The following is a 14,431-nucleotide window of genomic DNA, read 5'->3' as shown; positions in this document are numbered from 1 at the left end:
TACATATACATATACATGGGAGTGTAAACAAATGGTTACGTCTATTGTATCTTAATTGAAATGCCTTAACAATATAATTTGATAGTCGATGTAACAGTACTTAATTATTACTATTTATCATGTTTATAAACATTATTATAGTAGTGTAAATACTTAAAACTCAATATTCAAGGCGGTTCAAGAAGTATTCCGTTTTAGTGAACACATTGTAAAGCTGCAAAAACTAAGGATGTGGAAGTGTAAAAACGTACAACTCAAGTACAAGACAGAAGTGATTCCGTTTTGTGAACACATCATACAGTTGCAACAATCGAGGATGTTGAAGGTTCTTCATCATCTCAATTTCATTTTGAACATCGAACCTGTCCTGTGGTCCGTTCACTTCTATAAATTTTGCAGCCAGTTCTCTCCCAGTCTTTCTTTCTTTGCATTGTTTTACTTCTCCAAATTTACCCCTGAGAAGACAAAATCATATACTTTTACAATGATAGCATTACAATAGGAGCAGCATAATTCAAAATGTACTAAACTATAATCTTGAGACACTGCAGACCATACAAAGACAGTAAGACATATTTTTATGATATCTCTGCGTAAGACTTTGATTCAAAGCACCCAAATAATATTCTATCTTAAGTGATATTTGTGGATTTAACAAAAGCAAGCAGTCAAGAGTGTAACTGGTCTTGAATGGTTATATTTGGTATAGTTGATACTATGTGGTTGCCAGGTACCAATAAAAAACACATGGAATTTATTATCAAACAGTTGTCATATTTGTGGTAAAATCTTTGTTTGCACATGTAGTATTTCCAATGATATTCCACTGCTGCATTTTGAAACTATGAGGTTATGTTGGCTGTCTTTCAATAATTGCAGATTACAAATGATCTGCCAAATTAAGACCTTGTATATATGTGTTGTTAAGGGGGATTGTGTCTACGCAGAGCGCAAACTTTCTTTATTAAACCGTTTGTCTTCCTCGACGACCTGATAAAACATTTTGCGGACAAATTCGTCCTTCGGTCACATTTTCTAACAAGGTAGCTAACTTTTATTTCAGGTGGCTGTCACTGTATACATTTGCTGCAAAATGTGAAATGTACCTTCATGACAAATAAGAAGACCAGAATAAATCTATTGCACAAAGACAGATTAAGGAAACCCAAACGGTAATTTTGACATCGCCATGTCACCTACATGAAGTGAAAAAACTTTCAACCAGTGAAAAATGATGAACACTAAAGTAGGTCCTCATTGTAAAGATACTTTTTGAATGTGAAAATTATCAGTATACACGTATACACGCTGAAATGTCTTCATCCATCGAGAAATAGCGAAAGCTCAAGAAATAAATGTAGTACATGCCAATGAATGCAATTGCCAAATAACTCTCTGTCTAATAGAAAGGAAATCTTCTATAATGATCCTGGGGCCACCGTGGCCGAGTGGTTAAGGTCGCTGACTTCAAATCACTTGCCCCTCATCGATGTTGGTTCGAGCCTTACTCGGGGCGTTGAATTCTTCATGTGAGGAAGCCATCCAGCTGGCTTACGGAAGGTCGGTGGTTCTACCCAGGTGCCCGCTCGTGATGAAATAATGCGCGGAGGGGCACCTGGGGTCTTCCTCCACCATCAAAGCTGGAAAGTCGCCATATGACCTACAATTGTGTCGGTGCGACGTTAAACCCAACAAAATAAATAAAATCTATAATAATCCTTGTTAATGTTACAAGAGGCTTGCGTAATGTTACAAGAGACTTGCGCCCAGATGAAAATGGTCAAATGAAATGAATATTTTATGCACTAATGTCTAATATAACAAATAAAGTCATATAAATCGTTTCCGAGTTATCACAGGTATGCCCATTTTGCCATTTTTGTATGAAACACCGAAATCGTTCGGAAGGAGCCGTAATATTGAGAACTAAACAAAAAAAGGAGAGTTTCTTTAAAATAAATTCTTAAACGGAGGTCTGATATTTCGGTGATTTTGCATAGTATGTGGTGTTTCCATTACAGTTACTACATGTAATAGTCTTCCTGTCAAACCAAAAAATTGGCTTCCCTTCAAAGTAACAGAGAACTGTAATATCGCCCAAAGTTCAAAACATTTGTATTTATGTAAGGAGCAGCATGCCTGTACGTTATTTAGGTCATTTGTTTCCTTGACTATCTGTCAAAACACTCATCATGTTTGGCTTTTCTTATTCTAACACTGAGGATTTTTCAAACCTTACATTACTTGCAAGGAGCTAGAGCACTGCTATTGTGATTTTCGTTACAATTAAGTATCGGTTGATATGTAGCAATTGTCCTAATTAGCAAATATGAGAACATGATGTAAATTCCATTACGCCAAAATAAGACATATTTGTCGCACGAGAGGTTTTCACAGAGCTCTATCAATTGTAGTAAACCTCTGGAGTTAGACAGCTGAATTATTCTTAGTTAGCACGCATAATATTGTCACCAAGTCATAAAAAAGACCAAAGATCTGAAAGGAAAATCTACGTTCTAAGAACACAGTCGTCCTCTAAAACGACCTGTAGCAGTGAACGTATTGGCATATACATAACGTATATATTATCCCCGCTAGCTGAATCACTAACACATTTAATGACAATGAAAGGTAAAATATGTTATCACAGGAAAGACCTGTATTTATGACAACAAATCAAATTGAAGACAAACTTTCAGGAAGGACATTCTTTTACCTATCGAAGTATCTAATGTGAAAAATGACGTGTAGCAGTAAACGTTTTGGCATATACATAATGTATATGTAATAAAAAAATCATAGTTAAAGAAAAAAAAACAAGTTGACAGCGAGAAGAAAACTAAAATACGAGTAAATGAATATAATGAGGAACCACCTAGCAGTTTTAAGCGATTAACTGTGCTCATATAGTAAAAGTTGAAACGTTGCAGTTTCGGTTTGTTTTAAATGTTATCACAGCTAGCTGAATCCGTTACACATTTAATGACAATAAAATGTAAAATATGTTAACCTCAGGAATGCTTATTCGTGACAAAACCAGTATTTATGACAAAAAAATCAAAATGAAGATGTATCAGACTATTCATGAAGAACATTTTTACCTATCAAAGTATCAAATGTGAAAAGTTATATTCACTATCTCGAGATATATAATACTTTAAATTAAATACCGAGCCTCGTTTGCTACCCAAAATACGTTCCGCGCATGATGATATCAGCCGGTAACACACTTGTATGTATTATCTAACTTATACGTAACCATTTTGATATTTTCATTAGCATTGGGGCTTTCAACAACCTATTGTCAGATAAGTAAATTCTTTGAGTCAGAAAACTTTATGAACCCGTACATCGAAGAAGATCGATTTTAAGATTGACGTAGAGAATGTTGGACAAATCGAGAATCTTGTACAATAAATTACAATGATGATAGTTTCCACTGACATCAAATGTTGAGAAATCGCAGAGTGCATGAAAATATTCAGACGTTTCTACATTCATCAAGAAATAGTGAAGGTTCTAAAGACATTTTGTCTACTAACAATCTCTTTGAAAGGATGTTTATATGGCCAAATTGACTCAGTTGGAGACTGAAAAGAAATCTAAAATGGTTAGCATTTTTAAATTCCGGGGAGGTAGCTTCGGCTGCTATATTTCACAAAGTTAATATTATTTGTAGATAATTTCTGGTTAATGGCAAACTATATCTTTCTTATGTTTAGTCTAACTGACATGGTTAATATTGCTTTTTCACTATGGCACATTTTGTGCTTTTTTCACATTTTCTCTCTCGCATATATTAGTAATATTCTACACCAAGATATAGTATTCTTCCTTTTCTACCACAGTATGAGTGTATAACTAGCTTTCTTTCAATGTTTGTTTGTTGGAACAGACGCTGCAAGATTTGTATGAGTTTGTATGAGCTTAAGCTTGAATGAGCTTGCGTTTGAATGTGTACAAGTACGGTTTCAACATGCAGCTCAATAAGAGGTCACGTGTTCTTCTCTATAACCTGACGACCACTTTGTTGACTAGTTTTCAATTTGAGTTCTTTCCAGTAATGAATATTGCAATGTAACTAAATCAGGGTTAAAATTTAAGACGTGACATATTTCAGAATCGGTGAATTTACCTCAAATGACGGAAAATCCAGAGTGTTCAGGAATTTAACTAAGTTTCCACTGCTGGACAAACGTTTCTATATAGTGTATAGGGCTTGCCAGCTAAGCCCATTATGAAAAGCGCATATATTGTGAGTTTGATCCCCGTGTGTGGCGTATGTACTCCGTGACGACTTAATAAATAACATTGTGTCTGCAGTCGTTTCGCCTTCCATCTCTCATTCATGTGGAGAAGTTGGCAACAGATAAGCACGGGTACAGAATCAAGGAACATTGCTGAGATTAACTACCCCCCGTTCAAAAAAACGACACGACCCAAATCAAACAAACGAATATAGTGTATATGTTATATCACAAATACTGCATGACAGAAACTTTATGGCCTTTCTTTCCGTTATCTTTACAAACTGCAAAACAAACAAACCTGCCAAGCAATATTTCAGAAACGTCATATTCATCCGTTATCCAACAGCCATTCCGGATTTTAACATCACGTGACTCGAATGGCACCTCCTCATCTAAAATGTACAAAAACCGATAAATCACGCTACTGATGTCTAGTGTATCAAAGCTAAGCCAGCTTCATAATGTAGTTTTAATACACATACAAATATAACTATATGAACAAGAGATCTAAGTCAAATTTGGTCAGATATATTTACTCTAATCTATCAAAGTAGTTTGAAAACATTCATTAAAAATCATATCAAAATTAAAATATCCTTGATTTGTTTTATTGGGTATTGCAGCCTTAAACTTTGACAGGGGACCATCAAAACATATATTGTTTACGTTCAATAAAACAAGTAATTAAGATCCAGTTAACTTTATTCAAGTTTTTGAGCAGACTGTTGATAGTTTACTTTCTAAAACAGCTTCATAGGTCATACTCTCGGAGTACTGTCCCACCGTACACATTAATTATAAACTTTTAAGGTCAAGCTAAAATCACAAAAGCTATCGAAATTAGCGCGGCCACTTTCGATTTTTGAAAACTGCTTATTGAAACTGATCTAACTATTTCCGTATATTATGATAAAATATACAAAAAACAACAACGACCGTTTGTTGAATTCCTATCCTTTTTATAGCTTAAGGTGACAGTATAGTTATTTCAACATGTTACATAAAATACCTACGTCCAGTGGGTTCACTTTCGTCTACATGTACTTTGGAATGATTCATTTTGTTTTGGTCCAGTGCCATACACCTGCAAATATATGAATATGCACTATATACAAACTGATTCGGTACATTATATTCTGTAAGCACAAGCGTGAGCCTTTATTTGTCAGGTTGTTTTGCTCGCTTGCTTTCTTTGCAAAGCATCTTCATGGTTTACAACGTCTGTCTTAACAAGTTGATGACTTTCTATAATCATTTATTACAATTATGCAACTGTTGTTTGCATTGTTTAATCAATGTATCGTGCGAAGGCAGTACTTAGTTTCAAATCGTTACCCTTTTTGTGTGTGGGGCCGGGTGCAGATTATAAAGTCAATTCAATGACTCAGAGATTACTCATCAGATTATTCAAATATTTGTTACAGTATCACTAATTGCTTCTCAAAACACTAGTAATAGGGGATGAAAATGCCTCTCAAAATAAATACTGATAACAGGGGATGGAAATACATCTAAAAACACTGGTAATCGGGGACGGAAACGCTTATCAAAACACAGGTAATCGGGAATGGAAATATTTCTCAAAACACAAGTCATTGGGGATCGGCATGCTTCTGAAGACATTGGTAATCGGGGTTGAAAATGCACCTCTGGTATTCGGGGATCAAAATGCATCTCAAAACACTGGTAATCGGGGATCAAAATGTTTCTCAAAACACTTATATTCAGGAAATCTTCTCAAAAAGCTGGCAAAAAAGGATGGAAAGGAATTTTGGTAAGACATTAAACAGTTGAAAAAAAATAAAGTAAATCAAAATGGTTATCTAGTCAGTAGCTTTACTAACTCGCGGCCCACATAAGAGTCTTGTTCCGCCTATTTTGCCTTTGGACGGTATTAAAAGTTCGAAACATTAACCACAACAGCAGTACACGAGTATATAAAACGAACTTAACATGACCCAGGGTATAGATTATGGATTTGAAAAAAAAAACGTTGGTTTGGTATCTCATCGTATAGTTGTTCTAGTTTTATCTCTTCTTCAGCATGTAATTTGTTATCAAAATTTGAAATATTTGTTATGATTACGTCAACATTTGATATGTTATCTAAAAGTCTGTGTGAATTCCCTGATACCTTGCTACATTTTATAGTGTACGAGTAAAGAGATGATGATGCTTCCAATTTGTTGCAATGCATTTTTTATGACGGAGGATCTGCTCGTTATATTATATAAAAGACTAGCATACAATTTAGTTTTCATCAACCTTATTTTGGAAACAACTTTTTTGCAGGCAACTGAATATGATTATTGAATAAGTGTTGGTACATGCAACTTAATTTGAAGTATGGATATGCAATATGCAATATCAATATGCAATATCAAAATATCATTTTCATCAGCGATAATTGTTTCTTTTTCATTTAATGATATAATCACCATAATAATAGTTTGCGATATTGCTGCAAATCTTCTGAATTGATATAAACTTTAAAAGTTTGACAGTAAACATTTTACTTCTTTGGCAAATATGTGATTTTCTGATAATTAATACAAATTGTTGTATTGATTACATCTATTTCTAAAACACTACTTTAAAATAATTATTAATTCAATTCAATTTATTCATTGCGAAGACGCCTTGTAATTCTGATGAGTTTTAATTCCAGATTTAGATTCTGTATCTGTCATAAACAAATAAACTGTAAATCGAATTTGCCGACTGCATTAATAGCAGTGTATTCCCGCTGCCGACCAATGATACAGTCCAGTTCTTATTCCATGATTTAGCACCTGAAGGAACGCAACGACATGTTAATCTTGTTTACAGTTGCTAATGTTGATTTAAAATTTTGAAAAAATAAAACTGGAAAGTAATTTCGATTATATAAAGGCAAAGGGAGCTATAGTCCGTCTACCTACTAGATAATCTCAATCTGAGTTTTCAAAAATTATTGTTCTAAATCTCCGCTCTCTTGCTTTTACTTTCTCAGCAAATTCCTCTAAAGTTGATTATCAATGATTTGAGAAGAAAAGGGGCATAATTATAAAAATTGAATAGCCTCAGTAGTTATCTCCTTAAATACAAACTACAGAAGTTACGAGGAATATGTACTGAACTTTCTAAATAAAAGTGTTTTACACAAGTGCTGGCTAGGGATTATTTTCTTAGTGATAAATCAAGCTATAAAACATTAAAGACGCTGTAAATTACATTATCTAAATGTCTTGTCAAAATAATGCATAAGTGTTTCCGAAAGCTATTATGTAAATGTCTTTTTCCCCAGTGAGGTTTATAAAATGTATAATGATAGGAAACCAAAGGCCTATCTGCTGATAAGCAATATTTTAAATGCACGAATGGAACAAATAGTTACAGATGATTGTATATTCTAAACAATCACAAGTGCAGCAAAATGTCAGGTAAATATTTCAAAAATGGTTGCCTTTTGTAAATAAGATATTATGTTTTAGTTTTTATTCATGCACATGAAGTTAAAGTATCAATATTTCAAAGCACAAAACATTGATATTGTTGAAAGCTACTGCAACTTTCTGATTATGAAATTATTTTTGTGTATTCAGGACGTATTAATGTTCACTGTCTATTTTGATTTTTCTTTAGGTCTTAAGACAAACACAGAAAAAACGAGTTCATACACACTTCAAAAAAACACCAATTTATTAATATTTTCAGATACTGCAGAGGGACCTGCGTGGACGAGCGGTAAAGGGCGATGACTTTTAATCACTTACCCCTTGCTCTGGGTTCGAAACCTCGCTTTAGATGTAGAACTGTTTCATGTTAAGAAACCATCGGGCCAGTTTGCAGAAGGCCATTGGTTCTACCGAGGTGCCAGCCCGTGTTTAAGACAACTCTCGAAAGGGCACCTCGGTTTACCTAACAATGAAAAGCTGGAAAGTCGCCATATGATCTATACATTTATCGGTGTGACTTTAAACCAATCAATTACAAACAAAAATTAAATCCAGCAAAATACAGCCGACGAATATGCATCAACAATTTGACGATCCTTCTTAAAAAAACAACTTGTGAAATATAAACTTTTATTTTAACTAAGATTCTGTAGAACTGAAACCTAAGGTTACGTTAATTCTTAGTTTCTTGTTTGATTTACGTACCAGTTTTTGTCAGTTCAGTTCAATTCATATTCTCAATTCAACGTCTTTTGACAATGACCATTTGTAAACTTTACAGATGCTCATAACTTTGAAGGATAGATTTTATCAAATAATCCACATTCTTTAAAAAAAAAAAAAAACGTCTCGCAGACTCAATAAAACTGAACTTATTTTAATTTGTTTGGTTATGTCCGGAGCTTCTAGAACATCTTCTTACAATTTCAGTTTAGTTCCTCTTAAATCGATGATTGATCATCGAAAATTGAGATACCGAATTCTCTAAACTGAAGATGGTCATTGGCGTAGCATCCTGTAGGCACTGCTGGCCCGGGCCTACACTTTCCCCGAAAAAAACGCTAATACTTCCAGAATGCACATGAAGATTACACAATTTAACATTTATTTTCATTATCTTCCTGCGAGACATACCTCCAGACCCCCTAGCTTATCGCACCTTCGGTGTTCTTATGTTTGGGCCTACTACTTGAAATTCCTCAGCTACGCCGCTGATGGTGCACTCATAAAGTATTAATGAAATAATGAAGTTTATCTTTTCTGACAGACGTTTCAATTTTTCACAGATTTCACTGACAAGAACTCGTTTTCTTATCATGAAATTAAGATATAAACACCATACTAATATTGTGCAACATAATCATCTCCGAATATTTCTGCTAATCTAAAGCGATCTAGAATACATTTATTACACGCTGAAAAGGTGATGTTTTCCAGAACGTGATGCAGCAAGGGCCAAGGTAGCCACAAATTATGGACTTTATAATAAACTGCCTCAATTAAATAGTTTTATAAAAGTGGTTGGCAAGGGAAGAATTTGAGTGTCTCTGGTAAGTGAGTAAATAAGTAAATAAATATTTTATTTCTATAAACAAAATATATATAATAATATTTCAAACATATCGAAAAGTACCCGGTCCATGGCAGTATTTATAGACGCAATCCGTTAAGAATTTGGGCCGCGTCATGAGAAAACCAACATAGTGGCTTTGCGACCAGCATGGATCCAGACCAGCTTGCGCATCCGCGCAGTCTCGTCAGGATTCATGCTGTGGTCTGGATCCATGCTGGTCGCAAAGCCACTATGTTGGTTTTCTCATGGCACGGCTCATATGATCTATTATATTTCCTGTAAAAGTAATGCATGGCTTCGAATGAAAAAGCAGAGAAAACTTTCATCTAGAGAGTTTGGGGTTTCAGTTTTATGATGACTGATTTACAATGGCATTTAACCTTTAACCACCTAAATTTCCAAAATGGTCTGGTTCATCATTCAGTGTGGGCAATACCATTTATCATTCAAAGTGGTGTTCAATGAAAATTTACAGCGAACAGTGCAGACCATGATACCACTGTCTTTAAAGTCGATGTTATCGACAATGAAATAGAACAATTATATATAATTGTGTAAATTGCTGTAATGAACGCATATTATAAAGCTGCAAACATCATGACTAACACATCATGTAGCTCGTTTTCAATATGTTATACAAACTACAAATGTGTGTTGTTTTTTTTTTTTTTTTTTTAAATCATCATTGCATATAATTCATTTTGTTTTGAGTTTTTGACTTTCTTTAAGAAAACAAATGAAGGCAAATTCAAACTTCCGAAACACTGAATAGAGGTCTTGAAGTACTTGAATGTTCTATGACTCTACCTGTAAAATATCTATTCATGTTCTGGACATAAAGCTTGCCTAGTTGAAGCATCACCTTTTACTATTGTTGCCAAGATACAGGTAGTGAATAGAAAAATAGAAAACAACAACATAATTTTGCCTATGCAGTTAGTTTTAAAACGGGACATATGGAAGTAGAAAAATGCTACTTGAAAACGGTGTGCGTGTGCATACATTAAATTTTTCATACCGCACACATTCCAAAAATGAACAAGGATGGTACAAATTAATTTGAATTATGCCAAAGTTTTTAGTTATTTAGAATAGACTTTATAGAATTATTTTGATAATGAAAACTCTTAATTAAAAGATAATTATTTGCCTGTGTGTAACTGCCAAGAAAGAGTTCAGCCAAGAAGATACGTGTTAATAGAACTTCTTTTCTATATTGATTCTTTTATTATCTATGGAAAAAAAAAACAAATTAAGATGCATTTTATAGATCTTGCTTCTCTATAATAATGTTTTAATCATCTAGAAAAACAAATGATAGAACAATAGCATCATTATTGTTATTATCAACCTCCCGGTGAGGTCTTTTTGCGTAATTATAAATGAAAACAATAATGAGAATTATTCCACATGTAAGCATGAAGTTAACTGACTGATGCCAATAGAAAAATGGCAACCATTCTTAAAATATTATCATGAATTCATTGTTACACATGTGCTTGTATAGAGTCATGCATATCTCCACGCAACCAGCTGTTCCAATACTCCTTATCAGCATGCCATGCTTTTGGTAATCTTACATTTTTTTCATTCTATATATAAACACAGTGTCTACTATCAATGCGAATAAAAGGCATTTACAAATATTGTTTTTATACATTAGGGGCAAATTTCATGAAAGAAATGTTTAACAAAGTCATTTACGGAAATGTTTGATGATGTTTATCAAAGAGGCATTCTGTCCCTGCCAACCACTTGTGTAAAATTATTTCAGTGAGAAAGTTTACTGGTAAATCCACATGTTGTAGCCAGCGTGACTCCGAAAACCTCTATTCCTGCCAACTCTTTCATTGAGAACGTTTACTATATAATCCACAGGTTGTAGCCAGCGTGACTCCTGGTGCATTAGCTTCTGTAGAATTATCAAAATCACTTTCTCAGCGTGTTATTAATTGGTTCTTCCCCTCTTATGAGTGATTAAATACCTTCAAGTTATGATTAAGATGCTGCAAACATTATTATTCTGTATAGATAATCATTTCAAGAAAAGCAAAAGAAATACGTTGCTGGTGTAGCTTTTGAAAATATGAATGATAAGACTGTACTTGTAGGTACATAAAATATGCCTTTTTTTCAAACAGGTTGAACGTTTTTCAAATCGATATTGTAACATTGTGTTGTCAGTTCACTTATTAAAAATCATAGATGTTTGTGTTTGTGTGCTGAATTTTAAGTCACAAAATGTGGTTTGATATATTGAGGTTTTCAAGCTTTCACTGCTGAAGAAGGCATGCCCCTTCGGACATTTTTTCACGAACGGACTATATTTGTAAAATTCCTTCTCCATCTAGAATGTCGGTGGGTAAATTATATCCCCCCGTATGTGCATTACAAAATGACAAAAGATCAGGAAGAAAAACTTTGTCTTCTTCTATCATTAAAGTTGAAAAGCCACCATATGACCATAGAAATGTCGGTATGGCTTGAATTTGCACAATCATTTACAGTATTTAAAACCGTGGTTTCCTCATTGTAAAGAAAAAGTAGTAGAATACTGATATATGTATCATGTTATAAAACATCCATAAATCGTCAATGTATATTTCTTAAAGATGTCCCGAATAAGGAGCTAGAACTATTTTCTCTAAAATGCTAATGTGGTGAGTTTCACTATTTAAAATTTTGTGTTTTGGCTGTTGTAGAAAACTTGCTTTTCAAATTTCTTGTTCCTAATGAATCACTACGGGGAATCACATGATCAAAATAATCTCTAAACCAAAATAAATATATGAATAATATGGGAAAATTATGAAACAGCTTTTGCTGTAAATCTAAAATACAGCCTATCATATGGCAACACATATGTATCATAACACTACATATATTTCAATCACAATCACCTTCTGACTATCTGGACCACTTCAAGAAACTGATACTTCTTATTTTCCTTAGTGTTTGTAATTACAGGATATCTATCATTATTGTCAACAACATGATAATTTAACAATATTCATTAGTCATATGATAGGCTATGTTTAAATTTCGTATCTCATCATGATAGGGAATTTATTCATTTTCTTCAAAATGTAACTTTGGTTTGAGATTATTTGGATCATGTGATTCCCCACAGTGTGAATACTTCTTCAGTTATATTTTGGAAAAGTTAACATGTTGGCATAATTCCTTATTTCTTGTATAACAACGAGGAAAACAATAATCAAAACAATAAAATAATTACAATGTTATTGTTATTATAAACCGTACCAGGAGCTTAATGATGCCATTGTATAGTTAGGAACAGAACAATACAATAACACCACATGCGTTCCTAAAACATCAAGAAGTCAGAAGCAAAACAGCAACTACACTTTAAATATCATGATTGAATGGTTTTCACGTGTTTGTTTCCTGGAAACAGAAATTTTTGTAATATCAACAAAGTCCACGAATAGCTTTTCCGTTATGTTTTCATGACATAGCCAGAAATCTTAGGAAATACCTGCTAGAAAACAAAAGTCCTTGCATAACACGGACTTAATCCTCCTGAAAAACTCCTTTTGTTCCTTCATTTAAAGTCATGTATTACTTTGACAGAAAATTTAGATAATCTCTTTCTGGTATCTTTGATAGTTTATGGCTTTCATATATATTTATCACAGACTCACATATCCAAAAAAGCCAGTCGTGTTTCTTATTTCTCAAAAACGTATGTGAGCATTTAGAGGGTATTTGAATCTTTCATCTAAATCATAACCATACATACATTCAGCATAATTCTGTGACGTGAGGATAAGATGCAAGATAAGGTAAAAACTAATTCCATACAGGGAATTCCCTATCTTATATTATAAAACAGTCGACTGCAAGCTTTGACCTAATTTCCAGTTGCAAGCATATATACATTTTACACGCTCAAAATAGCATCTTGATGATATTGTTGCAAAATGACTTTTGGCTACACACCTTCGAAATAGTTTTGTAAATATATTTTAGAGTGAAACACCATTACAATATTATGAAACACCCTTATAATAGTATCATAAGGTTTTGTTGTAAATATACTTGAAAATTAAATACTCTCAAAATAGCATTTTGAGGTTTATGTTGCAAAGATATGTAATGGTCAAACACCCCCAAAATAATATCAGGCGGTTTTTGTTTCAAATAAATGTTAGTGTCAAACACCCTCAAAACAATATATTGAAGTTATATTTAAAATTTTAATTAAACGGTCGAACATCCACAAAATAATGTATCGCGGTTTTTGTTCTAAATGTATTTGTAAATGTATTTTGAGTAAAACATCCATTTTTGTTGTCAAGATATTTTAGGATCAAACACCCCACAAAGATCTATCTTGAGATTTTTGTCGAAAATGTATTTGCTTATAGAGTCAAACATACCTCAGTTAATATCATACACATAGTTATTTGCTCCATAACAAACAAAAATTCAGACGCAAACTTAAGTCTTATTTTTGACGGAAATGATAGATAAATAAAATCTGGAAAGTAGATCCCTCGGAAGCACCGAGAACAAAGCAAACAGCAAAAATTGCAGACTCGGTTTTATTGAGTCTGTTCATGAACAGTAATAAAGTCATTTATGGAAGCTTTGCTGTTGTACAGCTTTCATTCATAAAAATAATCTCTAAGAAATTATCCTAAAACGCTATTTATTTTTGTCGAGAGAAAATTTTCTATTTATAATCTGTAGCATGTTGCCACCGTGCCACCGTGACTCTTGCTGGACTTATCTAAATTACTTTCTCAGCGTGTTATTAATTTGATTTTCGTCTCTTACGAGCGATTAAGGATTTTCAGAGATTTAATTAAGATGTTGCAAAAAGATTGCAAGTATTTTGTTAAGATGATCAATTACACCCGCTAAGGTATATTGTCTACGTGTCATAGTTTACACTTTATTTAAGCTCAGGTTAGATCTACCATTCATGATAATAAATATAATACAGTGTCCAATAGCCATTAATTGTTTCATGAAAATCAAGTACCAGTTTAGTATATTTTTTATTAGACTATAAAAGTAATATAAAGTTTTGATTGTCGGAACGGCGAGATTATAATTCTATCACAACAGCTTAGCAGAACCCCGTTTTTGGACAAATTTTCAACCACCAGAAAGTTGGGCTGAATTTCTCCATGCACAAGTCA

At 33.4% G+C, this 14,431-nt stretch overlaps 1 protein-coding gene across 4 annotated transcripts in view; it reads right to left on the bottom strand.

The window, feature by feature from the left end:
- Positions 1-14,431, bottom strand: part of LOC123536661 (myosin light chain kinase 3-like) — a 40,854-nt gene that overhangs the window by 8,076 nt on the left and 18,347 nt on the right. For all 4 annotated transcript variants that reach the window (XM_045320002.2, XM_045320005.2, XM_045320003.2 and 1 more), the window contains exons 2-4: positions 5,264-5,334; positions 4,549-4,642; positions 252-455 (exon numbers count right to left, since the gene is read on the bottom strand). In XM_045320002.2, the coding sequence (XP_045175937.2) occupies positions 252-455; positions 4,549-4,642; positions 5,264-5,334 (369 nt within the window). The remainder of the gene's footprint in view (positions 1-251; positions 456-4,548; positions 4,643-5,263; positions 5,335-14,431) is intronic.

Source organism: Mercenaria mercenaria, chromosome 17 (assembly GCF_021730395.1).
Source record: "Mercenaria mercenaria strain notata chromosome 17, MADL_Memer_1, whole genome shotgun sequence".
Lineage (NCBI taxonomy): Eukaryota > Metazoa > Mollusca > Bivalvia > Venerida > Veneridae > Mercenaria > Mercenaria mercenaria.
The sequence above is the reverse complement of the archived record's forward strand: the minus strand, read 5'-3'. Positions and strand labels throughout refer to the sequence as shown.